We start from the raw sequence: 19,996 nt of genomic DNA on the forward strand, positions 1-19,996 counted from the left end.
AAACTGAAGAGTTTTGTTTGTTTATTTCTTAACACGGAGGAATTTTTAAAGGCTGTTTGGCCTTAAATACTGGTGAAAAGCCATTTAGGTCCTTCACATGTGCACTTGTATTCTGGCAGTCTTTGGCATTGGCATGAAGTCTACGTAGCTGATCCTGCAAATGAAATTTAGAAGGCTTGACTCACGATTATCCACTAGGCTTAGGGGCAGGACCACTGTTTTCGGTTCCTACTTTGCCTTAGACTCCATGCAATTCTAGACAGGTTGGCTTTCTCTCTCTCTCTCTCTCTCTCATCTCAGCCTTTCTTGCCCTCATACGGCACAGTAACTTGCCTCTCGTGGAGAAGCAATTTGTTGAGGTGTGTAGCACTTGGGTAAACGTGCTTCACCTGAGTTATTCAGAGTAATGTTCTCACTGTACTAATGGCATGCTGCATCTTGATTGATTTCTTTACCTGTCACTTGGCAGGCTCTTGGCAGACTTTGCCTTGTTATAGTCTCCTTGGTTTCCCGAGACATGCATTTTATGTTCAGTTAGTTAAAATAGTAATAACCCCTAGTATTTTTATACCAATTACTTCTCAGTGAGTACTGTAGCTCAGTGAGGGCAGAGAAATGGAAGTCTCTTTTAGGGTGATGTATGGACTGCAAGCCCTTGTTGTGGAACAAGAAAAGGGACCTTGAAAGGGGTTAAAACTGAGACGAGAACAAGAGCCCCTTCTTTTCAGCTCTGTGCATGCTCTGCTTCCTCTCAAGACAGAGAGGAGGGCTTGTTCCGTAACACTTTTTTCTTTGTTGTAACAGAATTAATTTTCATTATTGTTGTCACTTAACTTTTACCATTTATCATTGTTCTGTAACTCTCCTAACATTTAAGAAATAAAGGAGAATATAATGGAGTTTCAAGTTAAGGTTGATTTTATTTCTTGCTCTTTGGAGATGCTATCTAAGCCATTAGCCAGCATTAGCTAATTCTTCCCAATAGCTGTGCAGTATATTTCATCTTGGAGCATCCCAAAGTGCTTGACAAAGTGCAGAGCGGATGCAATAAGTTATTCCAGTGATTTCAATGTGGTTTCCACATGGGACATCATCATTTGACTTGGTCATGGGGCCCGCAGACGGATTTTAGCTTTTCAGAAGTGTTGTATACTGAACAGATCTGCAGCTGTAGATGGTATGTTCAAAGCATCTATCAGAACTGAAGGCTGGCAGCTCCTTCATAGTACATAATTTGGCAGGGCCAGAAGGGAAGGTAACATATCCTGCTGGAATAGTTAGCTGCACAGTTTTATACTTCGCTTCCAGCCCAAATTCCTCTTTTCCTTGCAGAACTAACACCTTGCAAAGTTCCTGCTGCACATTCTGCTCTTGGAGGGCTTCCACCCACTGAGTAGTATCCCAGCTGGCATGACAGAGTTCTTCCAGGGACACTGATGGAAACAGCTTGTATTGCTGCATGGATGGACAGTGCAGGTGCAAGAATTTGAAGGATCAAAGCAGGATACGAAGCTAAAAAGTGGCAAAGAAGTGCATTTAGCAAACTAAGATTATGGACCGGCTTGTCTACCTCTGGTGGAAGTATTATCTTTTCTCTCACCTGGTTGGAAATCATACTACAGCCAGCCATTTCATACCACGTCTTCACTAGGGTGGATTGCCCAGTGATGGCTGCTTGTGTCTTCTCAGATAACTGGGGAGGGTGTGGGGGTGTGTGGGGGTGTAGGTGTGTGTGTAAACCCTAGGTTAAAAGGGTTGGGAGCTGAAGACAGTGAGAAGGAGGTGGGGAGTAGTTCCTTCTCTCTGGCCTCTGCTGTCGCTGAGAACGAGTGATCAGAAAATTAATTCTGTTACAACAAAGAAAAAAGTTGAGCAGGTAGAGCCAGGGGCCATGTACAACAAAGATCTCCTCTGAAGTACCCATTCTGGTATTGTTGTGGGACTTTCCTGGTCAGCCCCTGCTACAATCTGTAGGTGAGATTCTTCATGGTGAGGGGAAGCCAAATGAGACCTCCTGAAAAAAGATACTTTGGGCAAAGTGAGATCATCCTGGAGCTGATGCCAGCCCCACTGGGAACATCTGACTCAACAGCATTTTCCTAAGATTTAAACTTACCTTTTTTTTTTTTTTTCCCCTCCTCTTAAATGGCACAGGCAAACTAGAGCACCATGCTGTAAAAAAAAACAATATTCAAATTATACCGTTGATGTTGGGAGCTAGAGATGCTACCATTTTGGTGGATGGAGGTGACTGACACATGTTGGATTGGATTTCTGTATCTGTTCTTCGTTGGGGGAATATGGAGCTTGAGTGGAGTTTTTTGGGGGGCTTCAAAAATACAAATGCAGTGTTTGCAGGCCTGTTTATTTGTACTTGCCTGACACTGTGAATGTACAAATTGCCTGGTTCCCTCTTGAACCCAGTGTGGCACTTTTTTTTTCTTTTTTCTAAACATGGGGGAGCCTGCAAAAAAAGGGTAGCTGCAATTACACAATTATCTTGAAGAGTGAGGTCTTACTGCATAGTGTCATTAATGCTTTGAGCCCTGTTCTTTTCTGCTGGTACATGGGGTTTCTGCAGACTCCAGCCCAGGCACTGTTGGTTATTTGTTGCTGGGGCATCTTGCTACTTTTCTCTGTCCCTGTAGGCAGTGGGTCTGATTTTCCAGGAAAGCAGCTGGAAACAAAAAAAACCCAACTAATTCAGCAACCACGGGGCCTGCTTTGCAGACCACTTAAATATTTTCATTGTCTTTGACTTGTCTGAAATGAAGTCCAGATTATCCCCGTTCTCCTCCTGCCTCCGGTGAGGAGAGTCTTGCCCATGGAGAGGGACTTGTTAGTCATTACCAGAACAAATTTCTGAGGGGAAGAAGAAACACCAGGGAACAGAGAGAAGTAGGATAACGATCCAAATAGACATTTGTAAGCAAAAAGCCTCCACTGTTTCCTAGAGGCCAAGTTTCTAAACGTGTATGTGGCTCTGTAGATCAGCTGCTCTGAAGACAGTTGCTGCAGGGACATTTTTCAAGTGTGGCTCTCCCCTTTTAAAAAAGTGCTGCAGCTGCTTACGAAGAGGTAGGAGAACCAGAAGATGGCTGAGGAAAGAAAATAGATTGAGTCAGGATGAGTATGAGCTGGGATCAACATTAAACTCATTGATGAGGTGCGCATCGTGTGCAAGTGTTTGCAAATGCTTGAGACTGCCAAAAGTCTACGTGTGCACTAGTGACTGGTTCTCCATGACTGGCACTAAGAAGGCTCCAGAAAAAAGTGTGGGAGTGCTGAGTTTTCGTAGCTGGAGTACTGATGTTCTAACCCACAGCGCTTTGTGTATGTGATTCAGCAGCAAGGAAGGGCTTGCCTGGAAGGCATCACTTCTTGCTTTCAGTCAGAGCTTTTTGCCCAGACACCAGAGCATCTCATACAAATTTCCCTCTGAAGACCCATCTACCACAAGCACATGATGGAGATAAAGGTACTTCCATCCATACCAGCTTGATGTCACTCAGTGATTCAAAGTGCTCAACCTGTTGCCTTTTGCAATAACATTTCACATCTTTCCAGACTCATCTCCACTGTTTTGGCTGTTGTTTTAAAGTACCGTTGAGTTCCGAGACAGAAGTTAGCAGCATTTCTGTAGCAGGGGTAGGGAGGTTGATGCCATTCCATATGAGTGGTTTTCACTTGAGGTTTGCTATTGCTGGGAGACCTTGAAAAGACAGGAACATAGTTTGTTCAGTGTGATAATTCTTCCAGCAGTCCAGGATCACACCGGTACAGAACTGACTTTCCATAGCAGTAACTGAACAATCATCAATTGACTCAAGTTAGATGAAAAAGTGACTGAAACAGGAATGAAGAGTATCTCCTCCCATGAATCCCATATGTTGTGTGCATCTGCTGACGATGCTGGTTAATGTTTTCCATTCCATTCTTCTAATTCCTGTTTAGCAGTCCCTGTAGAGCACCAACATGAATGTTGTCCTTTTCTTTATTCCCCCTCCCGTGCAAAGTATACAGTGCTCATGCCTACAGACCAGTAGGGCAATATCCCTCCATAACACACGTTCCTCAGTTAAGAGGGTTTTTGGAAATGTCACTGAAAATACCCTCTGTCATTTCCCCCTCAGGTTTATTTGGGTTTATTTGTATTTGAATCTAGTGGCAATGAAAGCCCTGGGGAGCTTTGCCAGGGAGGCTGGAGAGCAGATGGCTGGACTGCAAAGGTTTTGCCTCCCTCTAGTGTTTTATGTCTTTATTTTCTTCTAAACCATAGGGACCAAATACTGCCATGACCTGACTGTGCCCAAGGTCTGCTGCACAGAGAGGAAGAATAAAAGGAAAAAAAACACCCTTGCAGATCTTTTAGACCAGATCCATGAGTAGCGTGAACTGACTTGGGGTGCATCCTGCTGACGTGTCCCAGCTTGGGAGCCAGCCTACAGCATCTTAATTTTAAGCACATCCAAACTGTGTGGTTGCAGTTATTTATTTCTGCTTCTCTTCCTCTCTTAGGATCATTTCCATGTTTAGTTCTTATTCTGCATTGATGCTAATCTTGCCTGTGTGAATTGGCAGAACGAGATGGAATCTTTGCTCCAGAGATGAAAAGTAGCTGCATAACTTGGCTTTTTGAATGTGCTGAAAGTCTTCACATAGTGCGCCCTGTGGGAAAACTTAGGATCTCTGAAGACGAGGAATAGGTTGGCTAACAGATCCTGTGTGGTTCACTTAGACACCAGCTTCTGATACAGCCCTTCAATGGTAAAAGTCCAAAATCAGTTTCTCCTTTTATTTTAAAACCATTTAAAATGGTCATTTTGGAGAAAATACTTAAGCAAAGGAATATAAAGACTAGATCTACCGATGGGACTCAGTACTTTGACAACCCAGATTTTGTGTCACTGTGATTCCAGTCTGGAAGGAATCTTCCATGGCTAGCGGGTGTCATCAGTTTAGTTTCTAATACATCCACACTACTGGCCTCCTTGTAGGGTACCACTGGTCCTACAAGTGGCACGGATAGCTGGCAGTACATGATGGGATGCTCGGGGCGACACTAACCGCATTGATCCTGCTGTGTTACTGAAACAAATGAAAACAGAAGTCTTCATTTCCTAGGGTTGACTGCCCAAATGAAAGGACCTCATAGTCACACCTGATTTTATCAACATGAGTGGCAAAACTGCCAGCGACTGACTCCTGAGAAAAAATCGTCCTCCAAGTGAAAGATAAATTCTTGCAGGTGGATAAGAAATATCCATGAAATCTCAGAAAGGGTCCCAAGTCACAGTTTTGACACTTGGAGCTTTGGGTTTCTTTTTGTCGTATCTCTTTAAAACAAATACTTTCTTGCTAAGCATCCGGAGTGTGATGAGTGTTTCGAATTCACTGAGATAAGCAAAAGCCATCACTATAATTCAAAGGATGGCTTTTTAAAAGGGCTTGCTTGTTCTCTATGGGGTAACGAAGTGCACCGCTATTAAGAAAAGGGTAGGCAGCAGCTTTTATGCCTCAGGACACTACCTGCTTCCTGCAGGAGTCAGCAAGACTATTTGCTCTATCAGGGAGAGCACAGCACTAATAGCAAGAGATTTTATGCCTTATATTTATTTTCCACCGAAATGTTAAGCCCTGAGCTCTGCAAGAAGCAAGGTGTTAGCCCTGATGGACCAGTGGTTTGCTAAGGTGGTGTATTCTGCATTCCTATGTCCGCTCTTTAATTGGATTAGCTTGTGGTTGGACTGTAATGTGAAAGTGGGTTATCTCCTCTCTTCTATGCTTTATGGGGACACAGAAAGCTTTTTGTGAGTCATAGATCCAGTCTTACTGTGCCTATTCCAAGGTAGTCATCTGACAATTACACAACTCATTGTATTATCAGTTGTCAAAAGTAAAAGCGAAGCTAACAGAGCAAGAACAGAGCTCTTTGCAGATTTATCATTGTGTGGATACCACCTGCATCTTTGAGGAATTCAGGAGGTCATTAAGTAAAACCTGAAGTTTTTCATACTGCAAAAACAACATAAAGCTCAGTATCTCAGAAAATATAGCCTGTATGAGAGTTATTTTACTGTCCTGCCAAAGGAAGCCTTCCCCATTCTTGCTCAGAGATTCTTGTGTGTGGTGGAATTGACGGATTCAGGGCATACTCTCCATACCAAGAGTATTCGCAGGTGCTTGCAGAACCGTGGCATGTGTCTGCGCGTACACACAGGACAGAAAGCTGAATGCATAGTTCGTGGAAATCTTCAGTACTTTACGCCTTACTCTTTCAGAATTCCAAAACTAAAAGAGTGAGAAATCCCTGACCATCGGTGGCTACCATTCTTGGGAAGTACTCTTTGCAGTGTACTAAGTAGGTCATTCCTGACTTAAACCAGTACCAAATAGCTAGTTAGGTGATGAAGACTAAGGCCATACCTTTGCTTTTTACCTTACCTTGCTTGATGAGCATGCAAGCGTTCCAAGTTGGGCAGTGTTGAGTGGTATGAATGTCAGCAGATGAGCAAATCACTGGTGTTGGAGAGCCCCAGTGAATGTGATTTCATAATTGCTTCACTGTACCAGAAATGACAGCAGATACTTGACAATTTTGGGTTTTTTTCAATATTGTTAAATCTTGTTGAGTTGCGGGTTAACCCTGCTGTTGGTAGAGAGGTACCAGATCTGGCTCTGCCTAGGACAATTGGGCTCTGGAAGCGGTATCTCAGCGTTCATGTGGTAGGTAGTGTGCTGGTAGGATCTGGGAACTGGTAATGATTAAACTTTCAGAAAATTGAAAATAATAAATAGCAATAATGTTAACAAACCTTTTGGCAGCCTCTAACACAGTTGGCTCCTCTGTTTCAAGCTGGTAGAAAAATCTGTCCAGTGCCGCAGGTAGTTCAGTCCCTGAGCTGGGATTTAGCCCTTCTCAGAAAGCAGCGGAATATTCTGGGAAGTTTGAAAGAATATTGAAAGACTATTTCTCTCTTTGAAAGGGTAAAAGAGAGAATGTGATTAGCTTGGGATTTTCCAGAAGAAGTATTTTTTCAATGAACAAAAAATTCCTTGAGACCTAAGCACACAGTTCTGAAATCTTCCTTTTCTGGCTGTCATTTTTGGGGTTTTCTAGAAAGAAAGGTGAACTCTTCCCAAGTGTATCACCTGCAAAACACGTGTGCTCTAAAACATACCTATGTCACCTGATAGCATTGACCAGCAACCCTTAGCTCGCTCTGTGCCAAGCACCTCAGCGAGCTCCGTGCCCAACAGGCTTCCATTGAAGTGGCTATTAAAAGCCATTTCTTCTAAGCCACAAATGTGTCTCCGCTCTCTTATTAGCATAAGCTGTGGAGAAGCCAACTGCACTGCGGAAAATGTCATGATCTGCAGAGAATCCGTGAGCTCATCGCTTGAACAGAACCCACCTCAGCTCCCAGGAGACACAAAAGGGCACGGGGCCGCTGGGGGCGAGGGGTCCGAATCCTCCAGATACCTGGAATTCAGCAGTTTGCTGGCCCTTGTAACGCTGTGGGTCACGTCAGTCGGTTCTCTGCCCTGCCCATCTCTCCTCTAAAGTGATCGCAGAGAATGTATCTTGCGTCTTTTGTAGGGACCGCCGAGTTCGGCTAGAACGCTTTACTAACGCGAGTATACGTATAGTAATGTAACTCCCTTTTCCTGCTGCGGTGTAAGGACACTGCCCGCCGTTGTACAATGCCTGGGGTCTGTGCCTGGGAAGTGTTTGCTAATTCCTAGAAGGAGGAAATAAGGGCAGCATTGCAAGGGGGCCAGCAGCGTTGCTGGAGCCCGTGAGGCACATTTACTGGGACACCAGCTGTTTTCCATAGGATGCTCATGCAGGGAGAGCAGCATGTTGGTGCTGCACTGGGGCAGCTCACGCCACGCCAGGGGTGCCCGGAGCTGCATTCGTGCCCCGAGCAGCCCGAAGGCGAAGGGTGATGCTCAGGGCAAGGAGCGGGCGCTCAGCACCTTGGCACCCAGCTCCCCTGGGAAGGATGGGGCCGATGCCTTGCGGTTGCCAAAACCTGCATCTGCTGAAACCTGCATCTGCCCTGCCTGCTCGAAATCCGCCCGGATTCCGTGCCCCCCTGCCGGCCCGCTCATGTCCCAGGCACGGCGGCACGGCTCACCCACCCGGGGGGCTGCAGGGGTGGCAGGCAGCGCCGGGCAGTGCCGTGCCGGGTCCGGCCGTGGTGCCACCGCGCCATGCCGTGCCGCCCGGGCCCAGCCGTGGCGCCGTGCCGTGCCGTGCCTGGCCGTGCCGTGCTGTGGCGCCGCCGCGCCAGCAGGGGGCAGCGTGCGGGAGCGCGGCGGCGGGGCGTGCAGAGCGGCGGCGGCGGCAGGAGGGCGGCAGGCCCGGCCGCCCCGCGCCCCCGCCGCCTCCCGCCGCTGCCCGGGGACGGGCTCCGCGGGGGCCGCAGCCCAGCGCGGCGGCGAGAGGAGGAGCGGGGGGTGCGGCGAGCCGCGGCCGGAGGATGCAGGCGGGGCGGGCGGCGGCGGGCTGCCGTTCCCGGGTCGGGCAGCTAGAGAGCAGTGCAGGGAGCGAAATCCCGGCCGAGGAGCCCCTGCGCGGCGGCGGCCGGGCGCTGGGAGCTGCCTTCCTGTCGGGGGCGGCTCTGGGCCGCAGGCCGTGAGAGGAGCCGAGCGGCGGCGGGGGCTCGGGCCGCCTCCCCTCCGCTCCCCCTCGCCCATGGCGGAGACTAAAATCATCTACCACATCGACGAGGAGGAGACCCCGTACCTGGTGAAGCTGCCCGTCCCGCCGGAGAAAGTCACTCTGGCCGATTTCAAAAATGTCCTCAGCAACCGGCCCGTGCACAGCTACAAGTTCTTCTTCAAGTCCATGGACCAGGATTTCGGGTGAGCGGGGCGGGCGGCGGGGCCGCCTGCCGGGGCGGGGGGCGGCGGGCCCGGCCCTCCTCCCCTCCCCGCGCCCCTGCCCGCTGACAGCCGAGGGGAGGGCGCTCAGCCCCGGGCGGGACGCACCTGCCGGGCCGCGGCGGCGGGCGCTGCCTCGCCCGGGCTGGGGGGGCTCGGCGGCGGCCCGGGTGCGGCCCTCGCCCGCCCGGCGCTAGGCCCCGCCGGCACCCGGGGGAAGCCGCGAGTGCCGCCGCCGCTAACATGGCGGCCCGGCCGGCGCCGGCTGGGGGGTCGGGCCCTGCCCCGCGGCCCGCCCGGCCGCCCCGGGGGCTGGCAGCCCCGCCGAGCGCGGAGGCCCCTCGGCCGTCGGGGCCGGGCCGCAGCCTGGGGCCGGGCTGTGTGAGCGGCGGCCGCAGCTGTCAGGAGCCCCGGCCCCCGGCGGGGCAGGCTGCGGGCGGCCCGCGAGGCGCAGCGCTGGGAGCGGCGGCTTCCTCCATGGAAGCGCTCGGGCTTCCCGCTGCGGGGCGGCGGGGTGGGGGGGGGTCCCGGTGCGGGCTTTCCGCTGCGGGGCGGGGGGGTCCCGGTGCGGGGCAGGCTGCCAGCGCCGCTGCGGCCCCTCCAGGCTGCAGCTGGGGGGATCTGATGTCCCTCCGGTCCCGCTCAGCCTGCCACCGGGTTTATTTACAGCCGTAATAAAATCACCCAATAACCCCCCCCGCCCCCTTCGACGCTTTGCAACTTTCCAAATTTCTTAATCCTTTTGTAGGAGATCGCTCGCCTTTGTACGCACATCTGTCGCTGGCAAGACGGTTTTAAAATAACTTGTATATAAATATATTATAATAAAGGTATTTAAATACCTTGCTGGTACAAAAGAGAGCAGGTTTGTGGGAAACTAATCTGGACCTGACTCTAAAATAACGCCCTGGATGATGTTTGGTGAGATCAACCACCCCCAGCATCCTCATACACATTGTGTAGCCTCTTTTTTTATCTGGGAGACCCGAAGCTTTTAATGTTAATTGTGTTTTTATCCCTGGTGGAATGTGGATATTGTTTGTTGACATGTATTTCTTATGTGGCGAGTTGTTAGTATTGGCGTGTTACTGTAGGACTGTTCATGTCTTGGCTTCTTGTTTGTCTGGATTGTGAAAACATTTTGGGGGGAAACAGCTATACAAACTGTTTGTTTTCAAAATAAGGTCTTTGAAATCGTCTGTGCATAAATTTCTCTCCTTCACCCTCAAGTGGCAGGGACACAAACCCTGCGGGTGTCGTATAAGTTCAAGCTCTTCAGTTTTTGTGGTGCAACCTCGATAAAAGATGTTGGGTTTGTTGGGACAGCGTATGTGTTCATTCCCACTGCTACAGAAACGTAGCGCTAGAAAAATGTAAACTGTGCATGTTGAACGTACTAGGAAGATCTTCAACGTGCTTGGGCTGTTCTTTGACCAGGTAACAGAGTTAGTAACGTCAGCCCTACAGCTGACCCTCTCGTTAGCCTGGAAACCGGGGTGCAAATTGTCTGTTGTTCTTGTGTTGTCTTGGGAATGGAGATGATGGAAGATGAAGGGCTGCAAGTGGGTGATGAGGATTAGGACCTGTAAATGCTGTCTCTCTTATTTAAACAACAGTCTCAAATAAACTGCTGAATCCGTTAGGGTGCTGGTCCATTGTCTTGAGACAGCTAAAGTGACTCTATAGATGGTGACTCTTGCAAGGCAGTAAGCTGTCAGTCAGATTATTGTTTGCTTTTGTTGGTCAACCAGATATATGTTCCCCTCTGAATCCTAAATACTTGTGAAAAATAGAGAATTAGAAGAAAAGTAGAAGATAACTTACATGAATCTTGACTGTCTTAGCAAGTGTTAATAGTAAATTTGGGCTATTTTCATCATCTTGTCTTCAAGCTGACTTTTTTTTTATTGTTGTTGTGAATAGGTAATTATAGATGCAGTTGCCACTAACCAGAACAAAATTGTGTATCTAATTTCTACCTTCGGTGCCTGAAAATGTCCTCCAAAGAAATTCTTTTCTGTGTGTTCTGTAAGTGGTACTTAGGCTTCAACTACAGTAACATTTTGGTTTTAAATGTAGTGTTCCGCAGTTCTGGTCTTCTGTTCTTCATATTGCTGCTGAATGGCTGTGCGGAGCTGTGATCTGGCATGGTGACTGCTGCTTGGCAGGGCGGTTTGTAAATCCCAATGTGGAGTGAAAAGTACTTCTTGTGTTAGGAAAGCAAATGTTTTCCTGGAGAAGTGGAGCCTCCTTGAGAAGCCAGTGATCGGGAACCTACTTCGCAATACTGCACATGTTGTTGTAATTAAGGCGCAGCCTTTCCTGGATCCTGAGATAATGTAATAAATAATCGTGTTCAGAAACAGTGGATGTGTTGAATTGTTTCCAAGCATGAAAGATAGAGTTGCTAAGGGTTGGAATGGAATATGGGTTGAAGCCATATCGAGCTGTGTTATGAAATTAAGCAGTTACGTGCTTTGTGTACCTGTGTTGGGTTACCAGCCTGCTTTCAGCTGTGCTTCTGGGAAGTGGCAGGAGAGGAAAGCTGTGGGAATGGTGTATATCCTCCTGAACTTCTGTTACAGTTTAGTTTGTTACTCTGCCTTTTAGTCTCCATGTTACATTCTGTGGAAAATAGATACAATGTGGAACGTTCATCTTGAATTTCCTGGCAGTGTTACTTTGATTTAAAAACACTTTTCCCTGTGCCGTGTCATTCTCAAGGGTGACTTCTGGACTGACTCTTGATGGGGTGGATCTGTCTTTATTGTGAAAGCCCAGGCTTTTCTACTGACTCTGTCTGTAGATCTGATGTTGTTTCCCAGATGCAGGATGCCTAACTGTGTTCTGACTTTAAGACGCAGCCCTTGGAAGTGCTGTGTAGCTTCTGTTTTTATTCTAATCAGTGGGAAATTAAGCAGGGACATTACAGGATCAGACTCATTTATGTGATAGTATCCGCCAGCAATGAAATCTAGAAAAGGTGATATTTGTGATATGTGTTTTATAGACAAGGAGCTGTGTCGTCAGCTTGCTTAGTTGCTTACAGCGACAGATTCTTTCCAGGGGAAGAGCTCAGACGTCACTTCTGATCACTGGAATTGTTAATTCTAAGGTTACGGCCACACAGGACCTTGCAATAATGTATAATGCAATTTTGTTGATTCTTCGATGATTGACAAATGGCAATGAATACATCAGAAAATAAAGCTATGGTTTGTGATGCCTGGGCTCTCGTGACTGGGCCTCTGACAGTTGCATAAACTGTTGGGTCCAAATGATTCATAATGAATCTGCATGGCAAGTCCTAAAAGAGGAATTCCTACCTGTCTGCTCTTAAATATTTGGTATTTCTGCAGGTTTTCCTGTAAAAACACTGTCATAAAATGCCAAAAATACAAAATTACATGTGTATGTAATGCAGGTATTCCCATAAGTTATGTGTTTTAATTTTGCTGTACAGTAACCTGCTTTGAGACTCCCTGGTACTGTTTCATCTCTGATCAGTATAGGATGCTGTGCTGCGACATGGTTATGGCAGGAGAGATGCAGAGGAGGAACTGTACCAAATACATGGTCTGTACGAATGCTCACGTGGATAAATATGCTCTCTCCTGCATTGTTCTGGCTTCCTTTGCGCTGTTCAGGGAACAAATATCACTGGGGCAGGAGCTGGTGCTGCGGGTGCCTTGCAGTGCTGCAGGATGGGAAGAGCAAGCTGATCTTCGGCTCTGCAATCTTTCCCCATCGAATACCAGAGTGTGTCTGTTCTGCCATCCTTCTGGGTGAGGTTCAAGTCCTCATTCTTTCCATTGTGTGAACTAATATTCTTTTGATTGTACTTCTTTAGGGAGTACTTTGAGGAGTGGCTTTTCAGGCATTCCTTTGGTATCAGCAAAAGAACTTCCTTTGGAACCGCACTTTTAGGTGCAGCTGTTTCTTGCACATAAATTGATTTTCTTGGATACTTGATGTGTTGAAAACTAACAAGTAATTGTGATTTAAAGCAGTAGGAATCCAGTTTGGGATTGGGATTATGAGCTGAATGGGGCAATTTTTGATAGAAGAGGAACATGAGAAGCACTATTTTGTGTCTTTTCTCATAGAGGCAAGGTATTGTCTCTGTTTTCAGCCTTGCCCTGACTGAGAAACAGGAGTCTTAGTTGACTAGTGTCTAGCTGTGGGGATGCAGAAAAATGTAATAATTGGGAAAGCTTTTAGAGACCAGATACTAAAAAAACCCACCTCAAAATAATTTTTATGGAGACAAATGAAAGTAGGAGTTGCCTGTTAATCAATAAAGCTTAGATGATTGATGCTTGAAGTGCCATTTGGACACTGGATGTAGATAATTTGGAAAACAGAATGTTGATTTGTGTGTTATATTTGCAGAATTCCACGCTGATTAAATGTAACTATGAAAGCTGTTGTAAAAATTCAGCAGGGAAAGGAACATTGGGCGAAAATGTGGAAGCCTTATTTCTGCCTGTTCTCTGTCAATCAGGTGCCACAGAGTTCTAGACTCTGAGCTAGCCAAGCTCAAGAGAAGGTTTTTGGGCTGAGTTCTGTGCTTGGAAAACTGTTTCCATAGTTATTCAGGGATCAGGCAGCATGCTGGACCAAAGTGCCTTGCAGGTAGGAGTCTGCCTTTTAGCTGGACTCTGCTGTGTAGTAGTAAGAGCCTGGTTTTGGGTTTGGGGTTCTATTTTTTTTTTTTTTTGGTAGTTATTGCAACAAAGATTTTAATGAGGTATTTTTGCTGGTGTTTTTAAGGAGATCCTCTCAAGACTAAAGAGCAACATGAAAGGATGCCTACCTCCATACTTGTTTGAAAACTGAACAAGCAGGTGACAGAGGCTGATATAGGTCAGTTACAGGTAGGAGTCTGTCTTTTTTGGAACAGAATAAAATGAAGGCAAATGATTCATATTTGCATTAGAAAATACGGAGCTGGTAGACTAATGTGCAGAGGGGCATGTACTAAAAATAAAAGTTTAGGAAAATGATCTCTGCAGCTCTGTGACAAGGATTGATACCCACAGAGTGAGGCTGTATGGATCAGAACTAGGCAAGGGGATGGTGAGGCAGCTGCTATGATGAAAGCTCTGGCAAGAATTTTAGGTGTATAAAGGGAAAACGTCAGAAATATTACACAGACTGCAAGACCTATATGTGTGCTGGATGTGAGGGTCTGCAGAGCAGTCGGACAATTCAAGACGACGTCCACGTTACTGACCTGGATGATGGGTAGGTAGATAAGCAGATAGGAGGAGTTGTACCGTATAACTTTTGGCCTTGAAATACAAGCAAGATTATTTTTACAAAGCATCCGTGTAGAATCTCCCCCTGTGTGCTTGTTTCCCCACATGCATCTCCCTCCCCATTTAGTCTCTTTTACTCTCAGTGTTATTGAGGGAACAGGGTTTTTTTAGGAGGGGTGAGTGAGTAACGAAGTAGTTCCATGAGGGTAGAACTAATGAAAGCAGGCTTCCTGAAGTTTTGTGTCCTTTCAGTGTTAACCCTCTGTATTTTCTCCATTATCTCAGGCTGTTTCATCAGTTAGTAGATATCCAGAGATCTGAGGTACAGTTTGGCTGAGAAAAAGACAGCAGGTTACTTGGACACAAGGTCAAAAAGGGTTGGGGCTTCAACTGGTAATGTAGTCACATAATTTACGGTATAGATTGTTGCAATTGCCTATGGCATGTTTACTGAAAATATCTTTTGGATAGCAAGCCTGGTTGAACAGATGGAGCAACAGATGGGTTTCTTTTAAAGGTTTTTTTTTTTTTATCCTGTACCCTTTTTGGCCAGGTTTGCCTGTCTGTAGGCTAGAAAGGAATGATTGCATAATAGTCAAAGGTGTCTTCAGGTCACCCTGGGACAGTTGTTCCTGTGATGTAAACAAGCACGGTTGACCAAGAAAATGAATGCAAGGCATGTTACAGCCCATGGCTAAGATTCATGACCCTTCTCGGCTGCTGCTGCTGCCAGCTTTGCTTTGGGAGGCTACAGTAGGGTATCTGGCAGTGCTGAAGCTCCGTTTGGGTCTTATCCAAAGCCTGGTGAAGTCACTAAGTCTTCCTCTGAACTGCACTGAATTTTGAGCCAGTTTCTAGCAGAACTAATTCTGTCACATGAACAGCACTGGTTTGAACGTGTAACCTGCAGTGAGTGCAGTGGGAAGAGAATGCCTTTTAATGAAGGCTTTCCTCAAAAAAACCCAAACAACAAACCAAACCAGATAGGCAGATTGCGAAGATGCTCATATTTTTAGTAGCTCTTTGAGACCACTAATAAAACTGAATATGGTGACTCTTGACTTTACAGTTCAGTGGGTTGGTCAGGGTTCTTTCCAGCTTTCATGCCACTCGGCATGGTCTGTTGCACAGTTAAATGCTGGAAACGTTGCAGAAGCCTTGATCTGCTGTTGGTGGAGAGGCTCAAAAGTGAAGGCCAAGTTTCAGCTTGATTTAATCAAATAAATCTGGAATAATATTCTGAAAATTTGGATTACTAATTTATTACTAATTAGTAATAAAAAATTACTAATACTCAGGTCCTCGGCTGGCCTGAGTACCTGAATAAACAGCAACCACACAGAGGCTTTCAGAGGGAGGGAGAAATTTTAAGACTGGAAGGGAGAGTACTGGAGTACTGTTACCTAGTAGGAGAAAATGGATAGTTAAACCACTGAATTAAGACCTGGGAAATAGAAAAAAAAAATGTATTCAGCCACAGACTTAGGCTTGGACTCGACAAAGTACTTGGACACACTGAAGGGTAGTGCTGAATTGAGGCCTGTGTTAGCTGTTTGCCTAACGAGAATAGCTTTTATTTCTCTTAGGTTTTTCCCATTTTCTCTGCTGGAATTTTATAAACTTTCTGGAGACTGTGTGTCTTACTACTTATGTTTTTACAGCATCTAGCACTGTGGTGCTTTTCTGTTTGCTGATATCAGAAAGCACTATTGTAGTACAAATAATAAAAATATGTATAAGAACACCAACCTAATAGACCTCAAAGCTCATACTTTGTAACCACACTAGGTTAGCTTACACGTATTCTGCCAAGCTGATCCTGATAGCTGTCTACAGTACAAGTCACTGCTTATTTTAAAGTCCCAACTGTAATGTAATCTAAATATTTAAAACAACCACTTTTTCTGCTGGAACCTGAGGACTGCTCTGCTCTGAGGGTGGAGTATGTTATATTTATTAAAAGCTAATGCTATGAAAACACGCTAAAGGGATACATCAGGTTTGGTCTGCTTCCTGCGGCTAGTGATCTGCAGCGGGACAAGTTAGAAAAACAAGTTTACTACTGTTCATTTAATGAACGCCTCCACATAGTGTATGCACAGTTTTGTTTTTCTATTTTTTCTAGTGCTCAGGTAGACTTGTTTTGGCTTAAGAATACACACACAGACTGTGTATCTGTTGGAAACATGAACCTTCTCTATAGGATTCAAGTTCAGCAACTTATCTATGGGCTTGCTGTATCTCTAATTAAAATTTGCCTGTGAAGTAGGTTGGATTAAATGGGATTTATTTAATAATTTTTGAAAGATTATCACCATTCTAGCATGCCACAGGAGAGTGAACAGGCAACCAGGAGGAGATCCAGGTGCACCAGAAGGAGATCTACATTCAGCGCTTTGAAATGAACATGAATAGCTGTGGAATAGATTAAAATTTTGAATTAAGGAACTAATTTACATACAGTATGAAAGCCTATAAAGATTTCCATGGTATATTTGAGATTAGTACAGCAGGCTCCCTGCACTTGGAGTCTGCTTACCTTCAAGCAGGAGTCTGGCGTTTTTGAAAATAGCCTTGTTCGTGCGTGCGTTTCAGATGGCACTGGAAATGCAGCCTGACAGGTGTTACCATGGCTCTGTGCAACCTGGCCAATTATCATTCTCATTAGTACTTTCAGAGAATCGTTTGGGAGCCCCAACCGTTTATTTCAACTGTTGTGCCACAGTGTGAGGTGGAAAGGTTGACAAGGTGGTGTTTATGAAACACAAGTAGTGGTTTTTCTGTAAATGGTGTCACTGCTAGAATTCTCTCCCCGTTCTTCTGGTCTTTAGGAATCATGACATGTTTCGATTTGGATGTCCTGATAATTAAAGTTACTTCTTTTCTTTCTTTTTTCCACAACAGTTGGGGTTGCTGTATATCTGGCTGATTAGATACATTGTTGTTGTGCTTGATATGATCAACGGTAGATTTTTCCGCCTTCATCTCCATGTGAAATTCTTTTTCACATATGATTCATCATGTGAAATGGTGATTGTCGCCACACCCCCTGCCCCTTAAGTTCTGGTTAATTCTCACTCTTTCTGTGCTACTGTCATTCCTTGTAAGTGGACATGAGAAAGGATATCCATCAATGTCTTTATGCAGCTGATTCTTGTGACCTCAAGTAACTTGCAGTATGTTGTACTCACCCCATTGCAGTCTTGAACACCTTGTGATGGGTAGGGATCTGATTTGCCATTAGAATTTCTTTGCAAGACCCCAGTTTGTTAATGTTTCTGTTGATTGAATAGCAAGTCCACTGTTCTTTGATTGCTACTTGGTCCAGTTTGAAGATCTCCAGGGTAAATATGTGGGATGATTACTTGCAGTTACAGCAGTGAGCTGTGTTTACAGCCCCTTTGAAATAGGGAAGGTTGAAGTTTCTATTGCACCTGCTTTTGTGTGAAACAATTAGGCGTATCAGCTGGTGTTTGCAAAGTGGCAAGCCTTTTTTATTTTAAATTTACTTGAAATTTCTACAACACAGAGGCAGATTATTTTTTTTTTCCTGTGTTTATCGTAAGCTAAAAAGGAGCAGCATTATCCTTGAAATTTTCAGCAGTGTTGGAGCCCAGTCCCATGTAAAGTCTGTTGAGGTCAAGTATCTTAAAGCCATTAAACCCTGATCCCCTGTCTCAGCAGGTATGTACCTCTCTTAATGTGCCTCACGTTATGGGAGGGAAAATTCAATAGAATCAGCTGATTGTTCCAATTAATGATGCTGACTCAATACAACTCTTTACATATGCATTATTGCAATTTATTCTGTCTAGCTTTTGTTTCCTTAAAATGCTGAGATTTCTGGATTTTATTTGGAAAGAAATTAAGAGAGAGGAAGCAAAGTGCCAAGTATGACAACTTACTGAGTAAAGGCAGTATCTAGTTCTATTCCTGTTTTCAGTCCGTGTGGGAAAAGGAAGATGGCTCGGTGTGACTTGACCGGACACATTTCTATGTGACTTGACCATCTATTTTGCCAGTACTGGAGGTAAAGTCAGCCTTTGTCCTTTGTCCACCAGATAGTCCTGAGGTGAACCAGGAAGCCGAGTGTTTCTTTTGCTTTGACACCTACGCTAACTGCAGCAGTGCGGAACGCTGCATGCTGGAACACCCAAAGAGAACGTGAGAAGGCAGCTCAAAAAAGTGGCAGTGTCCTTTCAGTGCTTGGCTGCTACAGATAGACTTAATTTATCTTTTGTTCCTTGAAATCTAGCTTTGCCCTTGTACTGACAGGACTCGGCCTGTTCTATGCAGAGCAAGCTGTGCTGTTGCCGATCCTTTGTTGGAATGTTTTGGATAGCTTGACTGTACTGAATAATGGAGGTGAGGTGAATGGCCTCTGATAAAAATGGATGCAGCACTGAACAGAGACAGATTAATATTACTTGGTCCTATAGTTATTTTTTAAAAAAGCCTGTTCCTGCTTTGTGGTTACTCTCTATTTATCCAGTTGTTTGCATTCTTTTTGCATAAGTATTTCCTTGTAGTTTACTAAAGCTGAGGTCAGTAATCTACTACATTGCACTGAGCAGAAATATCTTCTGATGCAATTTAATGGCTAATGACTTACAATATCCAGGACTGCATCTTTTCTTTGGCTATGTTATTTATAAGGGAAACAGGTGCCTCATTTTCTGCTAAATGGCTACTTTATGTGCTTTACTTGTGTTACATGGCAGTAATTAAAACAGGCCCACAAGGGATCCTTGTGTGATCTGCAAATGAGTTCTCTTCTCTGGTAGTCTCGAGTATTGTGGACTTCAGCAGCCAGCATTTTGAAACCCCTGTATATGTAACTAATGAGAAAACGACATGTAAATTCAGTTTAAGTAGAGCTATTTGTTATGAATTTTGCAAGATATATGCAATCCCAGTTCCAAAGTACTGACTGTTTTCAGAGAAAATACACTGAGTAGGTGGATTGGGAAGATTAAAAGGGGAGTAAAGCATTCCTGACAATCTCTAATATCACTTTTACTGTTTGTTTAATCTGTGCTTGCTTTTATTCACTTGGTTGGGGTGCTGCATCGGGACAGATGATTAAACTCATCTGTTTTTCTTGTCCTGGCAAAATGTGTTGTTTTTTCATAATCATTTAGGGTAGGTCTAACACTTCTTCCAGTGAAGTCAGAGGAAAACCATTGCTGAAAATCTTGCTGTTAGTGTTAAGAAATGCAGTCTTGTCTTGCTTTTTCAAGAGTTCCAAGACGGGGGGGGTGGGGGGGTGGGGGGGGGTGGGTGCTGCCTTATTTTTTTTCTGTTCAAAGATTTACCAGTGAATGTAGGCAGTATTCCTTTTAAATTGGTCTGCATCGTTGGTTTACCTGACAAAGCTAGTACTGCAGTTGGAAGCCTAATAGTGATTGAATCAAAATGTCTCTTCAAGAGCATGTTGCTGATGATGAAATGTATGAAAGTTGTAAAAAATAGAACAACAATCAGCCTGTCTTGGTCTTCAGTTCTCTAAGCACATACCTGTATAGTCCAAAGTAGTCTTGTGGAGACTGACTTGAAAGGGGACCAGGTAAGCACTCTCTGGAATGGTTGTGGTGTGGTTCTTTCCCTGATACAGTGGACCCTGTGGTAGAGCAGAAGTGAAAAAGAATCAGGCCTATGTTAGCATGACTGTAAGTGTGAGCCTGTACTTCTGCGTGCTGCAACGCCACGATACAGAGACATACCTTAGGTTAGCTTCAGACATGCCAGAATCTTCTACATGGTACACAACTGTGTCAGGTTTAGTCCATCAGTAGCCAGGTAAAGTATTTTGGAAGATACTTTCTCATCATGATCTTAATTGGCCT

The 19,996-nt window shown here is 45.3% G+C and overlaps 1 protein-coding gene and 1 long non-coding RNA gene across 4 annotated transcripts in view; one reads left to right on the plus strand and one right to left on the minus strand.

Moving 5' to 3' along the window:
• Positions 1-658: 658 nt before the first annotated feature.
• Positions 659-8,892, minus strand: LOC130146726 (uncharacterized). The gene is made up of 3 exons (XR_008820988.1): positions 8,753-8,892; positions 6,816-6,975; positions 659-2,172 (listed from the first exon to the last, which is right to left on the minus strand). It is a non-coding gene; the product is annotated as an uncharacterized LOC130146726 (long non-coding RNA).
• DVL1 (dishevelled segment polarity protein 1) overlaps positions 8,314-19,996 on the plus strand; it is a 104,673-nt gene continuing 92,990 nt past the window's right edge. For 2 of the 3 annotated variants that reach the window (XM_056333180.1, XM_056333181.1), the window contains exon 1: positions 8,314-8,871. In XM_056333180.1, the coding sequence (XP_056189155.1) occupies positions 8,702-8,871 (170 nt within the window). In that variant the 5' untranslated portion in view covers positions 8,314-8,701. The remainder of the gene's footprint in view (positions 8,872-19,996) is intronic. The other variant, XM_056333183.1, reaches the window with a different exon arrangement.

The sequence above is a fragment of the Falco biarmicus genome, chromosome 3, assembly GCF_023638135.1.
Source record: "Falco biarmicus isolate bFalBia1 chromosome 3, bFalBia1.pri, whole genome shotgun sequence".
NCBI lineage: Eukaryota > Metazoa > Chordata > Aves > Falconiformes > Falconidae > Falco > Falco biarmicus.